We start from the raw sequence: 23,063 nt of genomic DNA on the forward strand, positions 1-23,063 counted from the left end.
TTGTCGAGCTTCTTACACATGCAAGTTTTTTTTAATTGTGATATGTGATAACTGTGATAAGTCAGCATTTTGCACAGCAATAACATACTATACATATCGCCGATAGATTTAATCCTTATCAATGAAGTAATATCACTAACTTCTCTTCAAATTGTTCATTATAAATGTAAATCAAGTAACACATTCTCAAGTATTGTTATTTAATTTCGATCGGTTAATACAATAGAAAATGTTACAGAATCAAAAATAAAAAATGGAAAAAGATGAATCCGCAAAGTTTTAGCTTAATTTTTCAAAATTTTTCTTGCATTTATAAAACGAAATAAATTAGATTAAGGCTACGGTTCACTTGATACTACGAATGCTTTGAAGCATTTTTTTAATTGGCCAATTAGTAAAATTCTTTCTACCGATTGGTCAAAAGCTTCGAAGCATCGGTAGCATCAAGTGGTTCACACCCTAAAATTATGCTATTAACATTCGTTAAAATATGACTAATACGTCTAAAAATAAAAATTGAAAAATTATTAAGTATGTCACAATATTTCAAACGTTCGCAATTTTCTTTGTCAACTTGTTGCGCAATTGATACATGCGATTAAAAGTATTTTCATATCGAGTCGGCCCTCACACATATTTATCTGGTTCCTATAATCAGTAACTCGTGCATGTTGAAGATAAAAACCCGCATGTCTTCACGATAACTTCGTTTGTTGCTCGATACACGGTTTTTCGATCTTGCCAAGTTTATTGAAAGAATACGTACTCGTACAATTTCACTAGCTGTATTTATTCTGCTTATTTTATTCTGTAAATCAAAACATTCATATAACGTACACAATGTAGATATAACAGCAACAAATAAATAATATACGCGCATTTTTTACAGAACTATTTTTTCAATATAAATTTAAAATTAAGCAATTATCCTTTTGTGAAGGTTTTAATAAACGAAACAAAGAATGATAGTAAAGAAAAAGATTAAAATAAGAGATTAAAATATTTTATAATTTCATGAAATCTTCATAATTGTGTAAGAATTATGCATATTACATCCTTTTTGAACAAAGCTAGATTTTGTAAGAAATTTTAATTTTGCTCTTTTAAATTTAATATTTAATGTCTAAAATATTCAGCTTTTTAGATATTTAATTTGAAGAGCGTGATAAATCGCAAAAAAATATAGCTTTTACATTCTATTGAAATTGACGACAGATGGTGAGTGAAAGTATAGACAATAAAGACAATATATACCGGAACAAGGTAATATATAATAGAAAAGTTCATTCTACAGAAAAGAATTTATGAAGAATGACATGCACTATGTATTGAAGTGACATATTTCAAGTGGACCTTTTAATAGATTGACTTAGTATACACGAACCTTTTTACTTGCTCATTTTAAGACCTGAAAAGAAAATTTTTACAGTGTTAAATCCTTTCTATCTATACTAAAAAAATATTTGTCACCGAAGGCCACTGAAGGTAGAGATTAACTCAAATTGGAGAAAAGGATTTTATTATAATTTGCAAAGATTTTCTTTCGTAAAAATAAAAATTGAAAATGCGCTTTTGAAATGCCGCGCCGTCTGTTATGAAAAATAGTCTTTCCGAGTTATAAATTATAATAGGAATTCTGATACCTCTTCATTCAGAAATTAACAATAAATATAAAAAAATTTCGAAATCTCGGATTACCTACGTAACAGAATAATAAATCTCAGAAAAAGAAGAAAGTTAAGGAGGTTGTAAGGCAAATGCAATATGTTAAGAATTACTTGAAAAAATTACAGATTATTCTAAATTGCATTTACAAGTAATACAAAAAATTAGAGACAATTGACTGGATGAAAAGTTATTTTAATAAAAAGTAATATTTTTTAAATTTGTACTCTAATAGAAATATATGGAAATGTATTATAAAATAACGATAAAAAATCTCAATTTTTTAAATATAAGTACTTTATGAATTCAAAAATATTTATGTAAAGTTACATTGAGATGCAGACATTAATTGTTCAGTAAATAAACAAAATATTTATTATAAATTAATTGGTGAATCTCAATGAAACTTTGCATAAGTTGTTTTTAGTAAAATATTTATATAAAATATTTATATAAAAAAATTTAGATTTTTGTTATTATTTAAAAAAATTTTGTTTATAACAATAAAACTAATAATAAATAAAATAAATAATCTATAAAAATGTGTTATTCAATAAAAACATTATGTTATGAATACAACTTTCACATGTATATAGTTTGTTTAAAGCGTAAATATTAATATATATGTGTTTTATGACCTTACAATCTCCGTTATTACAATATTCCAGAACCAATCGACATTTTTTAAATACATAGATGGTATAAATATACACTTTAGATTAATGCATTTTTACTATTATCTGAGTAAATTTAGGAACATGAATTTCTTTCTTCAGAAAACCTGAAAAATCTTAAGAAAAATCCTCCTGCAACAAATGTTTTTAAGAAATCAAAATGTGACGAAAATTTCTCTTTCTTTTCTTAAAATATCTTTTTTTCTTGTTTATTTTCTGTTTGTATTTAACTCTTAAACCGAGATTCAACTTGTTTCTTATCTTTTTCCAATTCTAAAATTGGAAAGAAACAATGAATAAGTTGAACTTCGGTTATGACTTAACCGTCAGTTGTGGAACTGGGCCCTAATGGTCAAAGGAAAAATTGTCAATTGTTTTGATAATAGCTTCAGAAAACTTGAAAAATCTTAAGAAAAATCCTCCTGCAACAAATGTTTTTAAGAAATCAAAATGTGACGAAAATTTCTCTTTCTTTTCTTAAAATATCTTTTTTTCTTGTTTATTTTCTGTTTGTATTTATTTCATTGCAAATTGATTTTTAATTACATTGATCGATACCATTTTGGCCTTAAAGTAAATAAAGTTGTTTTTAGTAGATTTTGATGCGCTGATTACGAATCTGGCCCTGAAAATGTCGTATCACGTCAAGTTTTTGAGATATCGTAACTTAAAAGCGGAAAAAATAAAGTTTTGGGCCACTTTCAACGACTTATGAAATGTTTAATAATTTTTTTTGAAAAAGAATAACATTTTAATGTGACATCCGCGTGGATGCTAAAAAAAATTAGATCTTTTTTAAGTCGTTGAAAGTAACCAGAAACCTCATTTTTTAACCTTTAGAATATTTCAAAAATTTGACCTGATACGACATTTTCGGGGCCAGATTCTTAATCAGTGCAACAAAATCTATCAGAAACAACTTGGTTTAGCAATGTGTTTCTACTTTCGACACTATGTATTGGACTCCGTTTTTCATTTTATCTAATCAGGAAATTGGATAATCATAAAAAAGAATGAACGAGTACTACGTAATCGGATGTAATTGTTATATTGAAAAGGACCCGAATAAGGGTCGAAACGTATATGTATATTTTTGATATGATTTGTTAAATTCACACGAAAATAAATTGTGCATCCGAACAACTGATGTTGGCTCTGACGGGCTTGCTTTGTATTATTATTATTGATAGATTCTTTCGAGCCTTAATTTAGATATTTGTTGGTTTATTTTACTTTAAGCCCAAAAGAAGATTGAATTTTTATCGACCAGTGTTATCATTAAGCCATCACCAAAGTAATGACAGTTTTTTCACAATAACATATATTTTCTTTTAACAATAAATTAAGTTTGTAATAAATTTTTAGTAAAAACAACTGATAATCTTGTGTAACAGATATTGATTCCTGAGTCATTAGCTTTAATTTAACAATTACCTGGTCATCGTGGATAAATATCTCTGTTCTGAGAATGAATCGTCTATAGTCTATATATCGAAGTCAAAGTTGTCCAAGCTGTTTAAGTTTCTTTGAAGATTTACTAAAATTTAATTGTTAACCTTAATAAGCCAAAGAAGCGCTGTAATTGTTTAGAAATGGTAAGGTATTTTAAAGCAAAGAATACGACGAATTATAATAAATCTTACTAAGGAAGAAGGTGTAAACTTTCAAAGATTCTTTCGGTTTCTAATGGTCAAAGGAAAGTACATTTAGGCCTAGTTTCACAACTCATGGTTAACTCTTAAACCGAGATTTGACTTGTTTCTCATCTTTTTCCAATTCTAAAATTGGAAAGAAACAATGAATAAGTTGAACTTCGGTTATGAGTTAACCGTCAGTTGTGGAACTGGGCCCTAATGGTCAAAGGAAAAATTGTCAATTGTTTTCATAATAGCTTAAGGTTTGTCGTTCACGTCGCATGCTTCAACATATTTTAACATGTTTCTACACTGTAGAAAATAAAATGTCAATTTTAACTTAAAGACGTATAGTGGACTTTCTGAGATGCAAATTAAAATTAACATTTAGTATTTTATTTTTTACAGTGATACTATTTACTCATTCTAACAAGCGCATTGGAGTGAGTAAGTGCTATGGTAGGAGCACATTGGAGCATATTTAAATATACAAACCCTTAATGATAAAAAAATTTGTGACAAAATAAACAAAGACGAAAAAAGAACTTGTTACTATAAACAAAAAAAAAGATAAATTTTGGTTTCACATTTCTTATAATATTTGTTACAAGAAAATTTTATGAAAAAGAAGTAAGCTTTATATTTAGAAAATCACTGTTCATCGTTTTTATGAGTTTCAACAAGCGAAAGTTTATCTTATCTCCTGAGTTCCTTTGATTTATAGAGGTAGGATTTTTAAGAATTTATGGTAGTGTGCAGAAGTTTATGGAGTTGTAGATGTCAAACATTCAATGTTGAGTGCTGAGATATCTATGTACAACTTTGTGCTATTACCGCTGCATTGTAAATGCAATTGTTGTTACAATCACTATCGTTGCTATAAACATTGCAGCAAAAACTGCTGTTATATCGCATGTAAATACGATAACGTGAAAGAGTGGTTGTGTTTTATACACATATACTTACAGTGAGTGCAAAAGGTACGCGGGAGATCTTTTTTTAATTAAAAAAAAACTTATTTTTAGAAAATAAAATAACAATAAATAATGAACAATTTATTAACAAATGATTTAATAATCATTTCAATAAAATTATTTAATAATTTAAAAAATGCAAGTATATTAATAATAATCGAAAATAAAAAATGTTATTATTTAGACGTATAAAAAATATTCGTACACAATTCGAGAATTTTAGCTTCTAAGATTCATAAATACGCGGTTATTTTTGTGAAGCTTTTTTGTTTAGGTACATTAGAACAGAACGTTATATGACAAATAAATAATTAATTTTTTAGATCAAAATTTTTAAAAAGATGTCCCCCCTTATACAAAATTTCGGATCAATGACCAGTTAACTGCTCAGCAAGAGTTGCCATCCAATCAGCTTCCTTTCGGCTTTTAGAGAACCGCCCTTTCAGAATCCCGAACAATGCAACCCCCGAAAAACGAACCGCTACCTGCATCTGGCCTTTGGACCAACCTATATAGTAATGCTCAGTTCAGTATTGCAGGTATTCTAGTCAAGACAGGTAGCTAGTCGTTAGAGTAAATCGGAGTAGCTTCTAGTCTTTTCGTGATACAGAAAATACGTAGTGCAAATTATAGTTAATAAGTCAGAGCATTTTATGTTTCTTCGCGATTATAACAGGAATATGTTATGCTAACTGTGTTGTAGTTAAAAATGTTGACCTTTTTTCGTAACGCTAGATAGGCTAATATATAAGCCGGTAATTGCGGATATTTGTGCTGATATAGTATCTACAGTGTCTATTTGTATTACAACATTATCTCCGAATAACTTATACTGTGAGTGAAGAGAATTCGAAGAAAAAATGGAACGTTCCGACCATATCTGTTGTGATTTAAATTTTTCCAAAGAAAGCGAGGCGATTGTTCATTTCGCAGATGTAGATCTGGTAAGTTAGATATTTAAATTTTAATATTTAATATCTAATAATTTAGGATAAATAGAAAATATACAAGCACTTCGGACGCGCGTAGGTCCACATTACTATTACATGAAAGTCTAAAGGTTGTCGCGTATCATTAAAAGTATTAAAACACGCATGTCACACGTGTGTCTCAACAGAATAAGATAATCATATGATCTACTACAACATATGTTATTCTAGATTAACCGGGAGATTTTATTCGATAGTCGAAAAATGTGTTTGGAATGCGATCATATAAATTTGTGTTATATCAAATAAAAAAAGTTGCAATATTTATATCGATAAGTTTAAAAAAAGATCGAATTTCCTAAAAATTGCGTAAATTCTTGTTCATAATTTTGGAGTACTTGAAACTCATCGAAGCTACATGTTCGCTTGAGAATATATGTTCGAATATTCGATTCTTCTTGAATATTCTTGAATATTCGATTCTTCTATTCTAAGCGAGCTTCAGTCCTATCGAAGAAAAAAAAAATTCGAAACAATAGGAAAATTTGAAATGCCTATCAGACCGGAACTGTATGTTCTATAATCGTCTTACGATTAGTCTGAATTTGTCTTTGTAAAGCAACAGAGGCTCGCAAAGCTACCAGGTGAGGAAGTGAAGAAAGGGGATTCGCGGAGGCAGGGTCGCGATGACGAGAGGCCAACATGGTGCGCAGTGAAGTGAAGTCGCGACTGGTGGCGGGAGTTGGAGAACGTAGTGGGAGGTGATTCGACCGGACCGACCCGTTATATTATCTCGCGTTAGTCAGTTAGTCAGTTTCCTTTCGTGCCAGTGATCCCGCGGTAATCTTATGATTCGACGACAAGAATTTTGCCGTAAAAAAAACATCTTGGCTCGAAATTCTATGTGTTTTGCGGGTGGAACTCGGTTGTAAACAAGTTCGAAAGGGGAAAATTTGAAAAACAATTAGAACCGTGGTATTTTTTTAAGTGATCCACACGTATATATCACACAACGAAATGAAGTAGAGTTAGTAAAGTGCCGCCTGGTAAACGTAATCAGAGCTATAGGAATCGCGATCGATCGATCGATGGTCTTCGACACAAAGTAGTTAAAAGGCAGTTCGAATTCTCGCGTTGTCGGAGATCGCCGGATCTTTAACGAGGTCGATCGTGAGGTCGACAAACTCACGGAGACAATTACTTACGTCGCGCGAGGTGGAAAGATCAGTTAATTAGCGACCGCATGATCTTCCGGGATGTTTTACTGCGATCAGCGGTGGCTGGAGTGAAAGTAAATCCGGCGACTCGATTCACCCGCAGTGCAATTAGCGCTTCAGTGCCTATAAGAATCCAGCCAAGTGACCCGTTATCGTTATCGTGAAAGTTATCGTGATCCATTCACCTCCCACTCTCGAGGTCGCTCTGTATTGCATAGAGCTTTTAATAAGTGATAACTGTGAAACGCGTTCTTGTCTCTTGTAGAAACTTACTCTTTGACTATTACTTTTTATTGTCTTTCTTTTCGAAGACCTTTTCGCAGCTGAACATCGACAATTGAGAGACTAATATTCAACGAAAATGACCGTGGTAATGATAAATGTCGTAATTCCGAATTAGAATTCTTTAGTAGCTCACATTGTGTTCGCTCAATTTTAAGTTTTTTCTTTCATATGAAGATTGCATGCAATATTCTTTCGGAAAAATAACTGCATTTAACGCTAGTTGTGATTGGAATACTTACGATCTAGAGAGTTAATGATATTAAATTCTATATATAGTTCATAATACTAGATTTTAATTATTCCAGTTTAATAATTAAGTTTTGAAGAACAAATGATAACATTATTCTGAGTTTTATTTAATTTAATTCATAGTTTAAGACAGTCAAGTTTCTCGTCGAAGCTAGAAGTTACGTGAGGAAGGCTGCATCTAAAAATAGTTGTCTTTTGTCTAAACTTAGAAGTTACATGCAGACAGTTAATAACTCGGAGAGGTGAAGATACGAATTAAAAATAGAAATTGCATGCAAAAAAATACTTTTACTTGTGAAGCTTTTTCATATATTGTACAAAATCTTCGATAATTTTAGAACAAATTTCTTTTCAACTAAAATTGAATCATTATTATTGTAACCTTTTTAAAATTCTAATAATGAGAATAATAGTTCAATATTATGCAGGTGAGATTGCAGTTGAAACGATTTCTTAACATCAAGGAAAAAGAATTATTTCGTAATCTAAATTATGTAAAAGTTAATTAATAAATCCATTTAGGTTTTCTATAAATTCTAAATGTTCACTGCAAATTAATGTCATCGATTAAAGAATAAATTAATTAATAGATTAAAAAACAGACTAATGATTTTTTTTATTTTATAACGCAAGTTATATTTATTTCTTCATGATGATTATTGTTATTTCTTCATGATGAATGCACAACCAAAGATAGACATGTTTATCTAAAATTGGGAACTGTTTGTGTAAAAAATTAAATGTTGGAAGAATTATATAAAAAATACAACTAGGAAATTGATAAAATCTCGGAATGATAAGGATTGTGTTCCAGAAAGTGAATAACAGTCACTGTATAATTTTGATAAGCAAAAGCTACGTGTCGAGGAGATTAAATATTCGTGAAGGTTACGTGGAAAGCGAGATAATCTGAAAAATTGATAAGAAGCTTTAAACAACGAGTCGAATCATCGGACAAATGTTATACAGAAAATGAATCTCTAATTTTAAAAAAGTATTAAAGATATCATATCGCTCGTTATATAATTAACAAATATTTTACTTCTGGAATTTTATTTATAGATTCAGTAATTGCCTAAAGTTGCAAAAAAAAAACAAAGATGGAAAATTTTCCGAAATCTCTTTGAGATACTTTGTAGCGCATGTGTTTCTATTATTAAATTATGGAAGAGAAATATCTATGTGAAACGAATTATTTTCTGAAGAAATTATTCTCTATACGGTGCATAACAATAGCGATTTTGTATTGTTCCAGGTTATGGAGAGAACAAACACCATTGTTACATGGCCATCAAGACTGAAAATCGGGGCAAAGTCGAAGAAAGGTAAGCAATCGATCGATTGAATCCGTTTTAAAAGCAATCTGTTACGGATTGTATTTTAGAAAAGGTTTTGTAGAAAAGGTTTTGTAAACATGTCAATAACAATAGAAATTTGTATTCTTGTACTATATGTACAAATATTACAGGCTGAATAAGAAAATACTCCATAGGAATATCTAAAATTTTAAGTATTATACCAATGACCGAAATAAATCTTGCTTCATATATTTGTGCAAGGAAGACGTTATTTGAGCTATTGGGATGGTTACACAATAGGCCATGACATGGCAAAATACCTTTAGGTTCATCAATATAAGCGAATGTTTCCTTGAGTTTTCTAACAAATGGAAATTTGAGAGCAACGCTCTTTCTAAAATAACTGATTTATTTTAACTACTTAGACACAATAGTATTGCCACCGTCGTCTGGCACCGACAAAATCCATTAACGAGTGCAAAGGCACAAAATACGATTAGACCGGAGATATCTTATTTGTTATTTAATCCTAAGACAACGTGACACACACTCCAAATGAATTGTATTTTCTAATGAAAAATAATTAAATTATTTCTAAAATTATTAATAACGCGCGCGCGCGAAAGAAAAGGAGTAATACGTAAATCTCTTGGTTTTATCGATTATTCAAAATTCACCTAAAAATATAAGTATTTCGCACATTCGGAAATAACTGCTGTATTTCTCGTGACAAACGAGAGAATAATACGAAATGAGCGTGCAAGCGGAAGCTATCGATAGTTCGAGGGCGACACGACGTGGAATTCAGATTCGGTGTGTCGTACGTCCTTGGAATATTATACTCGTAGGAGACGCAAAAATCATCCTTCGTGATTCTTCGTACGTTCTTCGCATTCGGACTCGTGCGTAGTCGTGCGAATACGCGTTGTTCGTGGATTGCGTCAACCGAGTGATCGGTCATGTTTCTTCGTCAGCTGACGTTTTACACACGTGGCTTTATGATCGTTATTTAAAGTTTCATCACTGGCTGTAGAAAAAAATTTACATACCTCGCGAAACTCGAGATTAATTCGATCCATGCAACACCGAAACTTACGAGAAAACTTTAAAAGAAATTTTCGATTTAATTGAAATTATCATTAATATTTTCCAATTTTAATAAAAATTTAAATTCACATATTTTTTGTGAAATTCTAATAGATAGAAGCGGATTAACATAAGTAATAACAATAATTAATGTATGTAACGTAGTAATAACGAACACAGAGTGCAGTTAAATAAAGAACAGTAATTTTTTTATACTTTGTAATATTATCTCTCGATTATGAAATATTCATTTGATAATCCATAAATTTTTAACGAGTCACTAAAAATAATTGAGGATCAAAAGATAACACAATAAAAATTTCAAAAAGGTCGAAAGGGCGGAAATATAAAAATTCAAAGTTTCTAGATTTGCTATAATTAATTACTCATCCATATTGTTCCTCACATCGATTGTAAGATTAATTCATCGTCTATTTCTCGATACAAATTATAATAAATTATGATATGTGGATCGATCCAGAGAATTCTCTCGTCCGCTTGAAACAGCGTCGTCGCTTCGTACGATCGGACCTTGTGGAAATTTTTCGGTGATTCATTCCTCTCTCGTGACCTAAACAGCTGTTGCATATGCTTTTTCTCTCTCTTTCTCTCTTTCTCTCTTTTCTTTTTCTTTTTCTTTATTTTACGAATCCAATCGTATGTGGTAGCCTATGTAATCGGATATAAATAAACTTGTACACAAAGCTCGTTACGACTTTAGATTATCATTAGAATGTATGAGTTATCTTACACATATATACCCAAGTCCACAAAAACAAAGGTGCTCAACATATGCGATGCAGATGCACGATATGGGTTATTCACAAGTTTCATTATAATAATTTCTTTTATGTAATCGCGGAAACGTCGATGACGGGCGAATGATAACGCAAGAATCTGTCGCAAGAGTTTAAATTCCATAGAAATTTGCTTGTGGAATATTACTTGGATCTGTTTGATATACCTATTTCAAGTATGTGTGTCAGATGTGTCATACTTGAGTATGTTTACATACTTTTTTAAAGCTATATGTAGAATATTTTCTAAAATGATTGCGATTATATGTGAAGACTCCAACTAACTTAAACATTTTAAAAACATAGTATTACATTAATTACATTATTACAGTATATATTTATATCTTCCAAATAAATTAGATAAAAAATGACGGAATTTTTATGAAGCAGGTGAGGTATATAAAAAAGATTTCTTTTTCAAGTGTATTCCATTCACTTATTAAATTGTCGTCTTCTTAAGAGAATTTTATCATAATAAAATTTTGACTAATCGTAATCGAATTAATATGACTACAATATAAAAAAAAATTCAATCAAATTATATTTATGAATAATTTCACAAATTGATCAAGTAATCTCTAATTGGAAAAATTTTAGTAAATTTGAGTAAAAAGTCTATGAACTTGTTATTCCGTATATATTTCAATATGTGCGATCTTGCAGTTTATAACAAATCACAATTGGCAATAAGTACTCTAGTATAGACGTAATACTCGAAATGGAATTTGCATTCGAGGCAACGAATGGGTTAAATTGACTCACATCATGCGCTCTTCAGGGTTAATAGATATTATCGAGTTATCTCCCCCGTGTCGTGATAGGATATCACCTTGTGATTTGACCTGCTCTCGAAGCTGTCGTGAATTTTGCGCAGCGAGATCAGCGGGATTCTAGTTCAGCCTAACCAACCGGATAATTGTCTGTGATCGAATTAAGCGTCAATCAGTATCACGCAGCCGTTCTAATTCTTTGCTGCGTGAAGATGTCGATGTGCCGCGAGTCACGTAAGCCACGCTACTCTTTGAGTGATAAGACTACATGTAACTTTTTTCTCTAGTGGACATTTCTAACTATACGATAGTGTAGAGTTGTGGACTATAATGACTGTTACTTAGCATGATATTTGTGCCTGGATTGGATGGTAATCTTCTAGAAATACAGCAAAGCTGTCCAACGTATCATCAGTAAAACTGAAAGACATACATCTCGTGATGCAACCAATAAAAAAATGGACGCAAATACAAAACTATAAATTTGATTGGTTCAATTTAATAAATTGAATTTAAATAAAACTGAAATTTATTATTATATTATTAAACTAAATCATATAATAAGTTTTACATCCGGTTTATAATGAACTTTATATCGAAAAATTTAAATTGAAGAATAAAATAGGTGAAGAGATAACAAGCTTGGGTTAATTGCATAATTAGAGCTGTAATTATTTCTCGATAAATTGCCAGTTTTCTGTTTGCCCGTCACATCATAGTTATATTTAGTCAATTTGTATTGAACGATGCGTGTTTGTGAAGTAAACAACAAAATTTAAAAACCAACTATCGCGTGACTTTGCAACGTTGCTGCTTCATCAAATAATTTAACTGGTTTTATTTTTGACCTAAATCGAGAAAATTTATAAGATTATCGTGCGATCACGAGAAAGTTTTGCTTAAATTTGTTACAATTTTACAGAACATAGATTCGTCGTGAGAATACAATAGAGTTGTGAAAACATATAAAGCAATAGCATAAAAGGACAACTTTTAAAATTATTCTTTTGTTAAAAATTTCTTTATTAAATATTATAAATATTCGCTAAAAAGTTTAATAATTAAAAATAATTTGAAAACGATTATTAAACTTCAATATATCCAGATACGAAAATATTGTAAGTATTCTTATATGACAATTATCATAGCTTTTTTTCGTTTCGTATAGTATATATCATCGTTATCATTGTTTTCCTTGTATGGACTCTACGTGAATTTATCGTGAAACATAGCAGTGTACACATTATATATTAAGGAACACCTTGTATCATTCAGATAATCAGTCGAGCCTCCGATACTGCCCCTCTCTTGTTACTGCAACGGCAGCCGACACTCCTTATCGCTTTGTGCAAACAGGATTCATCTACTTTCTATGCTCGGCGCTAAAGAGGTCAGGTCAGGTCTCAAAGTCTTGCACTCGAAGAGTCCGCGTGCTACCGTTGCGTCGATTCTAAAAATAATCACGGATTGTGTCGCGAGGACCGATAGATAATCGCATTATAACGCTGCAGTTTCTAGACACCAACTAAGTGCTTATAGTCGTGAATTTAATCGGATTCCGATTTTCAAAGGCACGTTATCGAGTATTGCGTTATTTTCCATGATATTATCTCTTACATAATTAAGGAGAGATAAGAAAAAGGAGATAAGGAGCTGCTTCACAATTATATGATATGGTATCGTTGTTTTGATTGCGAAGTTCCGAAAACTGTTTTTCTTTCTCTGCGCAGAAGATTCTCCGTTCGGGAATAGAATTCGATAGTGCCAAAATCTTAAAATAATTCTCAATTCTACTGTATGGAAAATATCACTGAAATCACGGTATTTTAATAATCGGATATTCGATCCAATTTCTGTTAAGGCAAATCCACTTGAGAGTAATACAAAATTAAAATCTCATTATCCAGTTATGCGTCAGAACTTTTTATCCCAGTAAAAAATTTTTCATGCATAATTATGTATAAATATGTATAAACATATATAAACGCGCATAAATATTCATAAACATGTATAATTATATATGAAATATGTCTATACATGTTCATATATTCTTCTTTCTTTTGGGTAAAATTACTTTTTAGTATAATAGAAATAATAATAGCAATGTGAAAATATAAAAAATAATTAAAGGAATAATTTTTGCATTGTTTGTTTTAGAAAAAAACAAGTTTGGAAAAATGTAAAAAAAATTGCTCACATATAATTATGCATAATTTTATATATAATTATACATAAATATAATATTTTTACATTTCTTCAAACTTGATTTTTTCTAAAACAAATAACGCGAAAATTATCCTTATAATTATTTTTTATGTTTTCATATTACTATTATTATTTCTATTACACTAAAAAGTAATTTTATAAAAGAAAAAAGGATGTATAAACATGTATGGACATATTTCATATAGAATTATACATGTTTATGAATATTTATGCGTGTTTATGTGTGTTTATACATATTTATATATACTCATGCATGAAAAATTTTTTAATGTTTAAAGAAGAAAAATAAAAATAAGAAAAATTATATAACTAGATTATTAGCGAAATTTTCATCGAAGGAACGTCAATTGTCTCTATTAAAACTCACATTTTACACGCATTTTTAAACGTATCGATCGATGAATCATGATTTTCTATTTTGCGCGTATATCTATTTATATTTAATGATTGATTTCTAATTTTTGATAATCATCGGTAATAAATGAATTATCGAGTCTCATCCGTGCGTGACAAGGATCGAGTAATAAGCGGAACGCGCACGTGCGATCATTATACAGCGTCAATGACGCGTCGCACTCGACTTTGGAACACGTTATACAGTCGAAGGCCTTGCGTTGAGGAAAAAGCAAACGTTGCGAATACTAAGATTGACTTCAAAATAGCTATCGATTGCTATCGGGTTTTCTGCAGTCGCCAGCGGCGTCTTTCTATCTTCGGGGCCCTGCGCGTAATTTCTTTCGGGATCACATCATATCACAAAATCATCGACGTCAAGATTGGCCGATAATATGTATTCAACATACACCAGCGTTTTGTGTCTCCAATTTCATTGAATCGATATAACTGTATACTTTGCTGCAGGCTTTTGGCGCCTTGGTTACATGTGTCTGAAGCGCGGTGAGTTCGTCGACCTTTATAAAGAAACAGTTTCACCTCGAGTTTCACCCAGTTTTACGGATGTTTTGTTTTCAAATCGCGCGTAACAAACCAAACATTTCTGACGATACACAAAAATCGATGACTGTTTATGTCGGTGGACGTATATTCGGTGTCGGTCAAACTCGGCGTCGATGATGGTATGTCGACGAAATTCTTTGTCTTAACTTAACCCACTTTGCCTGAGGCATTTGCTATATTAGTCAATCTGAAAAAAATATATGTGAAAACACTGTGTGACATATGTAACCAATCCGAAAGACATATGTGGAAAATACTTTTAAAGAAGAATCTATGTTTTTTATTTGTCAGCTCTCTAAAACGAAAGCTATTATATCAGATTAATCGCTTATTTTGCTATGCACGGAATGAAGTTTAGTCGCGTAACGTGTAATTAACGAGGTCAATTATAATTGATTGCTCAGTATAATAAAGGCGCGACTCGCTGCCGCCGTTTATGTTCCCTTATACTTCCACATGTGTCCCACACGTGATCGTCACCGTAATTAGATTTTCTACCTTCTTTTCGCAGATCCGCATATAAAAGTCGCAGGACGACTAGATGATGTGCGATCAGCAAAGGAGAAGATAATGGAAGTTTTAGACACACGGGTAAGTCATACATATTTTATATATACGTTTCCATCTACGTAGTATATAGATAAGACTCAGTTAATTACAGTCAAAGGTATCGTTTCCAGTGAATGGAAGAGTTACTATTCTCTCCGTTACTTTTTATAATAAGAATTTGATGTTGCAATTTTTAAATAGAATGATAACTAACTAAACGCTGAAATTACGCTAAGGTTGAGAAAGTCTATTTTGAAAAGTAACTTGCATCATCATGCGTTTTACTTACTGAAAAAGGCAATTTGCAACGAGTAACTTTACTTGTAACGACTAAAAAATAACGAGTTATAAATGCCGAATTAATTTTTCCAGTAACGAGTGACTTTCGAACTCTGATGTTACTGTTACAGTTCACAAAAAATTGAACATTGACAAATCGTTATTATCACAGAGTAATGATAAAGAAGTAACGGCGTTACAAGTTACTTCCATTCCCTAATCGTTTCACAATTAGTGTTGAGATTACAGTAAGAAATAGAAAACAATGCGAAACCATTTAGTGTTTAAGAACACAACGTTTATAAGTGAATAGGATTGAAAAAGACATGATAAATTAAGTAGCCTGTTTGCAAAAATAGTTATCTCCATTTAAAATGTTTTTTGAGTAGAATGAAAAAATTTGTACAATTTTATGGTCATTCAAGCTATCAAAAATATCTTTTTTTAATTTAAAAAACTTTATTGTTTTAGTTAATCAAATGTATATAATTTGGCATGAGAAATATAATTTCTGTTTATAAAAATATGTACAATGTTATTTGACTGCTTTTGAAGTTGAAAACAGGATTTAGCTAATTTTGAAATGGAAAAGTTGATGCAAAATCAATTAAATCTTAAAATAGGTTATTGAATAAAATAAAATTGAAATATTAAATATAAAATTATATGATTTTAAAGAGCACTTTTATTATCGTATTAACAAAAAAAATTACATCCTATATTATAAATCACTACATTTATTGAAAAAATGCAACGTTTTCTCATCTTTTATATTTATGTTAAATTTAAATAAAAATAAAATATTGAATTTAATAGAAAAATTTGCAAAATGAGTTTCATAAAAAATAATAGTAAATAAAAATACAAAATTAGTAAATTTAGATTAGTCAAAGTATAGAGTAGGAATTTAGCTTTTAACTTCTTTTACTTTATTCACTTTTCTCTTTTGATTCATAAAGTTTAACACAATTTTTAAGGTTTTGACACAGTTTAAAATATTCAATTCGTAACTAAGGAATTCAAGAGTTTTTTTTTAAGTTATTTTTTTAAATTTTTGGATATATAATAGTTTTTGCATTTCGGATAATTATTATTTATACAAAATTGGCTATATCAATAATCGAGAATGCAAGTATGAGCAAATTACGTTCTTTTTTGAGGGGAGGAGGGGGGACAATCGTTTTGTCGACGAGTAAAATTTCCACGAAGAAGTATGTCAGCGTGTAACGGGAATTTATTGAATATTTAAACTGCAATTATCGGACGATTCGAGAGATCTTTTCCTACTACAGTGTTACCGTAGTTGGCGCGATTACCGTCGTTTTGCAATAGAGGAAACATCGCTACACGCGAAACGACTCGCTCACGATCGAATGCAAGGACGTGTGCTTATTAGTATCAGTTATCAGTGAGCCGGCATAGGTGATTACCGAATTCAATTGTGTGACATGTTAAAGCGACCATTTATTTTTTTTCAAGTGTTACGTCATTGGCAGGCGATAAAAATTAATAAAATAAAAGCATTAATTTATATTAAATCGAAGATATTATTAATCTTATTAAATATTGTATAATTTACACAGGTACTCACGAATATATAAGGATAACTGTCAAAGCAATATGTAGGTCAAGATGATTAAAAAACAGATAAATTTTTTTATAAAATACATTTTCAAAAATTTAACTAAAAAATGTAAATAATATACTCTAAATCTGTAGCAATGAAAATTTTACTGCTAACAAAAGTGAGTAGCAAAGTCATTGCTTTAAGTATGGATTTTCACTGCTTTGAAGTTAATCTATCTACTTTTATACATATAAAGGAGTGGACTGATTAGGAGTAAGTATTAATTGATAATGCATTGAATGTTACTGCAAAGAGTGAATTTAGCGACATAGCGCACCGTTATTGTCGTTTGTCGCATGTTTATCGTTTGTCAAAATTATATACGTATATACCATTATATCATTAAACCATTATTTTACCATTAGATAGATTAAATTTATAACGTATATAATTTTTTTCAAAAATTTATAATTAAAAATAAGGTTAATAGGTTAATAGATTGATAGTATGCTCTGTTCAAAATTTGTCTCCGTAGACTTTGTTATTTGGATTTGGAATGACATTATTCTGTCATTATTCTAACCTCCAAATTTACTCCATTTTGAAGTAAATTTTTTACTCCAATTATCGAATAAATTTTCCATTCCCATCTTGCAGTAAAATTCACTGGCAGTAACATTGGCGCAATTGCCTGCACTAATGCCTGTATTGCAATTTCAATTTAATGCAGTAAAATTTCATTGCTACATATTTAGAGTGTACTATATAAATAATGAATAAATATTTAAATTTATTTATTTGATTACAAGAAAGAGAATCAGTGATATCATCAACGTTTCTTTCGATTTTTGGTTGTTGGGTTAATAAACTTTCAGACCGTGTCTCTTTCAGTTTATGCGATGCCTTTTTTCTCCGGCTCCGTGCATGTTTCTACTTAATTACCAGACGCATGTCGTAAGTAAGAAAGGTCGGGGGAAATAGACGGTGAAGAAAAGAGGCAAAAGACCACGCGGAAAGAACATATTCTATTTATACGTCGTCGTTCGTGATCACGAATTCCCAGGCGAGAAAGCGAATCGTTATGTTTAGGCGAGCTGCCGAATTGCTTTGTAGAGAAAGAAAGAGATAGCGAGAGAAGGTAAATGAGATTCAATGCAAAACGACGTGAGAATATTTTGAATATGAACGCTTTAATCAATTAGATGATTAGCACACTTGCTTTCAAAAACTCGAGGAAACAGAACATTAAATTTAATTTGAGATTGTCTTGAAAATCTGATTTATATTGTTATTTGAAAACTAGGTCAAATTTTAATTAAACTTCATCTTCGTGATTTTGAAATTTACTTTCTGAAGTTCTTAGAAGAGCGATTTAGATGATTGACGCTAGATCTTTCGTGTTCGTGTTCTCATATCGTAAACATCCCTTAACTTTAAAAAGCTATAACGAGACGCAGTGAAATGTCGTTAGCTGATCCCGTTACCGTTAAATCGCGAGACGGTAGGCGAGCCGGACTTGTCGTTTTATGCCAGCCATACCGGGCGTACCGATCGATTCCTGTTACTTTGTCGAATGTACATTCCTACATGCGTGCGTTCGAGAGACAGTGCGCGAATATACGGCGACAGAAACGGGGTGAAGAAGGACGTGTGAAAGGAACACGTATATACCTTCGCCGAGAGAAACGTGGATAAAATTCTGCGCTTGATTTTCTCGGACACGAGAGAATCCGCCGTCCCTCTCCCCCTCTTCCTTACAATTTGCGTGATCTACTCTCGCAATTGCAATCGCGGCAAGTGCACGGACACTTTAAAATAGATGTCATGCTTTGCGTCAGGCATGCAAAAGTAGCACGACAGCAACATTTGTATATATAGCGCTAATTACGGGCCACCGGAATGGCGCGTAAATAGCGCAAAGATATTTATAGAGCTCAGTCTGCCACGTGCGTAGATATCCAATATCTTTTCGCGCCGACGCCAGGATGTCGACGTCCTGAATTTCGAAATCGCAGTTGCATCTATCTGGTTGCGTTTTCGAAACGTGATGAATGTTTAAACTAGCGAAAAAAGATGGTATAGGCGGATCATCATGGTTCTTTCTTCCGTTATTTCGACATCACTATCCAAATAACACTTTATATGTGATTAATAAATAAGATTAATTATTACATATGTTTGAAAATTATTTTTAAACAAGCTATGAAATATCCTTATATTCGTATGAGACCTGATGCATAAATTACAGCCGAATTTTGTCCAGTAGAATTTAATGAAATATATAAGAGCTGCAAATTTTCGTTGAATTTATTAGCACCGTCTTATTTTTTTTTATCGCGAAGAGCGTTTGTTTAATATTTAACTCTTACAAATATCTCTTTGCGTTCGCAATTATCACGATTTTACCATTACGAAGTAAACGTTTCGAGATGCTCGGCCTCGTTGCGAGCGAAGCGATACAACGACGATGACTCGTTATACAGGAAGGAGTTCCTAAAGTCGCACGGCGGATCGCGCGACGTTATCGCGTGACTTTATGTAATGTTCAGCCACGCGATATCTAAAGTTGCGCGCACGAGTCCTCGGCGGATCGGCGATATGGTCCGAGAAGCTCACGCACGTAAAATCAACGATCTTGAAGTTATATAGTAGAAATACAAAGTGTAACGAATGTAAATTGCTGAAGAGATTACATTCGCGTAGAATGTAATGCAAGAGTAAACATGTCGGATGAATAAATATGCTGAATAAAATAAATATCATAGGAGATACTATCGCACTTTCTCTCGGTAGCCGATTGGTATAATGATACAGAATTGCCGTTTTATACACATACAGATTTTACTCAAGTACCTCTTACTATGTTGGCAGAAACGTGTCTCTCTGGTTTTCCATTAATTCTTATTAGTGTAATAGTATTATTAATAAAATACCATTAAGACAGCACTTTCAATTTTTATCAAAGCGAATCTTATCTGAATTACCTTTAGATCATTTCGACAGATATCATTATCATTAATGTCATTTTAATATTCCAATTGCTAATATCAGATCCAGAATTAAATTTTTTTCAAAGCTTTTATTTTTGGTAAATATACATTTAATTAAAGACTTTTAATACAAGTTCTATTTTTTAAGATTATTTTATTAATTTTATTAATAGACATTAATTTGTCGGTATATGATATAGATTGCGTTTATCTACTCTCTAAAACTTTTAAAGTAAATCTCATTCTGAAAAATATCATCTCGTTCTTAAAGATTGAAAATTGAGTCACTCTGTTTCAAGACTGGCTCAATTTTTACTCTTTAAAGTGAGCTTTCACTTCAAAGAATTTAAACAGGAAATAATTTCCTGAAGTAATAAAACCGAGAATATTTGCAAGTTGATTAAAATAACGAATCGAAACTAATTAGCGATAAAGATATATAGAGTTGCAAAAAAAAGGTCAATTTGACAGGGAGTCAATTTCTCAATTCGATTTTCAGCAAAGTAACAGAGTAACCATGAAGCTGGATGTTAGTTACACCGATCATTCGCATATCATCGGCAAAGGTGGTCTGACGATTAAACGAGTGATGGAGGAAACTGGTTGCCACATCCATTTCCCAGACAGCAATCGCAGCAATCACCAAGATAAGAGCAATCAGGTCTCCATTGCTGGCGAGATGGAGAGCGTCGAACGCGCTCGCGCTCGTGTTAGGGTAAGATTCCTCGCAAGACGTGCGTCAAGGATATCCCAAAAGATGTACCACTTTAACACTCGATGATCACTTTACCGAACACTAGAAATTGTGCTATTGTGAAAACAACATTACGTCGGATATCCATTTATATTCGGTATGATCGGAAATTGTATGCTACAGATGCAAGATGTCATTACATTTCGAGAGAAGTCAAAATCTTATTTCTCAATTAATTGAACGCCGCGTTAATTGAGAATTTCTATTTCAGGCTTGAATACCAAGAATGTAATGTTATCTAAAATATTATTATGTTATGCGATAAAATAAAAATTTCTGCTCAAAAGTAAAAAAGTAGTGGGAGATTTTTGGGAGATCCTATATAAATGTGGGTCACTAACGAACACACATTGAACGACCATCGAATGCTAATGAATACTCTGTTTATACATTTGGTAAATGTCTCATTTGAATTTTCACGTTTTCTAGTAAACATTTAGATTCATAGTTCATTCGTTGTTGGTTCGCTCATGAATACTCACCTCAAGATAAAACGTTCGAGAAATGTCGACTTACGTTCTTATCTTTTTTAGAACCTGACGCCACTGATCTTTTCCTTTGAGCTGCCTATAATGGGCGCTTCGCAGAGTATGCCAGACTGCACTTCGCCGTACGTGGTGAAGATACAAGATAAGTTCAATGTTCAGGTGATGTTTCGTACAAGACCGAAGCTGCACGCTACCCTAGTAGTAGTCAAGGGATGTGAGTGGGAAGTTTCTCAAGTCAAAGAAGCGACGCAACTACTGATTCGTCATATGTGCAAAAATTTAGCTGTGAGTAGCAAAAGTAATCGACAAACCACCTTGTCCTTTCAAGAGAGAGAGAGAGAGAGATTGAACAAATTATTCTTAAAATTGGGAAAATTAAATCTGAAATTATTTTAACTTCTTACAAAAATAGTTTTTTTATTTGATAATTAAAAATATCCAAAATATCTATCAATTTCTTTCTTAATTTTTACCGAAAAGTCGATGTGGAAAAAGTAACTAGTATTTTTGTTATATTTTTCGCAAATTCCTATTCTTTATTCAGAAACTAATTTCTTTTTTTCAAATGTTTCTTTTCGTAGAGTCAAATCCAAGTACAAATGTCGATGGAGATCTCACCTCAACACCATAGCATCGTCTTAGGGAAACAGAGTAGCAATTTGAAGATGATTATGCAACGTACCGCCACGCAGATTATGTTTCCTGATGCCGGCGATCCGAATATACCCAGTCTCAAGAAAAGCAACGTTACTATTACTGGAGATATACATAATGTATATTTGGCTAGACAACAATTAGTAGTAAGTCGATATGTTTATACATCCGGCTGTCTAGAATTAATTTCCAATTTTAATCTCTTTTTCTTCTAAACGAGTTCTCTTTTTCTCCTATAAATGTTTTTATTTTTTAGAGTTACTCTTTCTCTATACTTAAAATTCCTTTTTACAATATTCTTCTAATTTTTACAGTTTTCTCCCAATTTCAGTAATTTTTGACTATTATATAACTCGTAATATATCAAATAATCAGGACTTGAAAGACTCAAAATATATTTAATTTATATATATTTGATTACAAACTATTTCTACTTGTATTCTCTTTCTACAATTCAGTTTTCTGTAAATATTTTTTAATAATGACAATAATTATGATACTTGTATGTAATCATGCCGATAATTGCGTGTTTAGGGCTCGTTGCCACTGGTACTTATGTTCGATCTGCCAGAAGATTCTATGACTGCTTCGGTGGATGCGGAAAAGATCTCCCAGCTAATGCAGTCTTTGGACGTATTTATCAACGTACGTCATAAGCCGAAACAGAGTACGCTCTCTGTCATTATCAAGGGAATCGAGAGGAAGGCGAGTAATATTTACCAGGCGCGGAAACAGTTGCTGGGACTGGACGAGCCCATAGTAACCGCTGAAATACCGGTTACTTATCACATTCCGAATGCTGGCAACGTTTTCCAAGGCAGTTCCAATAACGATGGTAAGTGTTGTTCATTAAATCAATAGTAATCAGTATTAAATCAATAGTAATCAGAAAGAAATGCGATATCATCAAACAGATCGATGTAGTAATTAAGGAGGTTGTAAGGCAAATGCAATATGTTAAGAACTACTTGAAAAAATTACAGACTATTCTAAATTTCATTTAATAATAATACAAAAAAAA

The 23,063-nt window shown here is 31.7% G+C and overlaps 1 protein-coding gene across 3 annotated transcripts in view; it reads left to right on the forward strand.

The window, feature by feature from the left end:
• The window catches only part of BicC (protein bicaudal C), a 38,320-nt gene that overhangs the window by 10,360 nt on the left and 4,897 nt on the right, over positions 1-23,063 (forward strand). For 2 of the 3 annotated variants that reach the window (XM_018512798.1, XM_018512799.1), the window contains exons 4-9: positions 8,883-8,952; positions 15,273-15,352; positions 20,646-20,861; positions 21,434-21,673; positions 21,970-22,188; positions 22,577-22,877. In XM_018512798.1, coding sequence (XP_018368300.1) covers positions 8,883-8,952; positions 15,273-15,352; positions 20,646-20,861; positions 21,434-21,673; positions 21,970-22,188; positions 22,577-22,877 — 1,126 coding nt within the window. Of the gene's footprint in view, positions 1-6,689; positions 7,464-8,882; positions 8,953-15,272; positions 15,353-20,645; positions 20,862-21,433; positions 21,674-21,969; positions 22,189-22,576; positions 22,878-23,063 lie in introns of those variants that run through there. The other variant, XM_018512800.1, reaches the window with a different exon arrangement.

The sequence above is a fragment of the Trachymyrmex cornetzi genome, unplaced genomic scaffold (assembly GCF_001594075.2).
Source record: "Trachymyrmex cornetzi isolate Tcor2-1 unplaced genomic scaffold, Tcor1.1 scaffold43, whole genome shotgun sequence".
Lineage (NCBI taxonomy): Eukaryota > Metazoa > Arthropoda > Insecta > Hymenoptera > Formicidae > Trachymyrmex > Trachymyrmex cornetzi.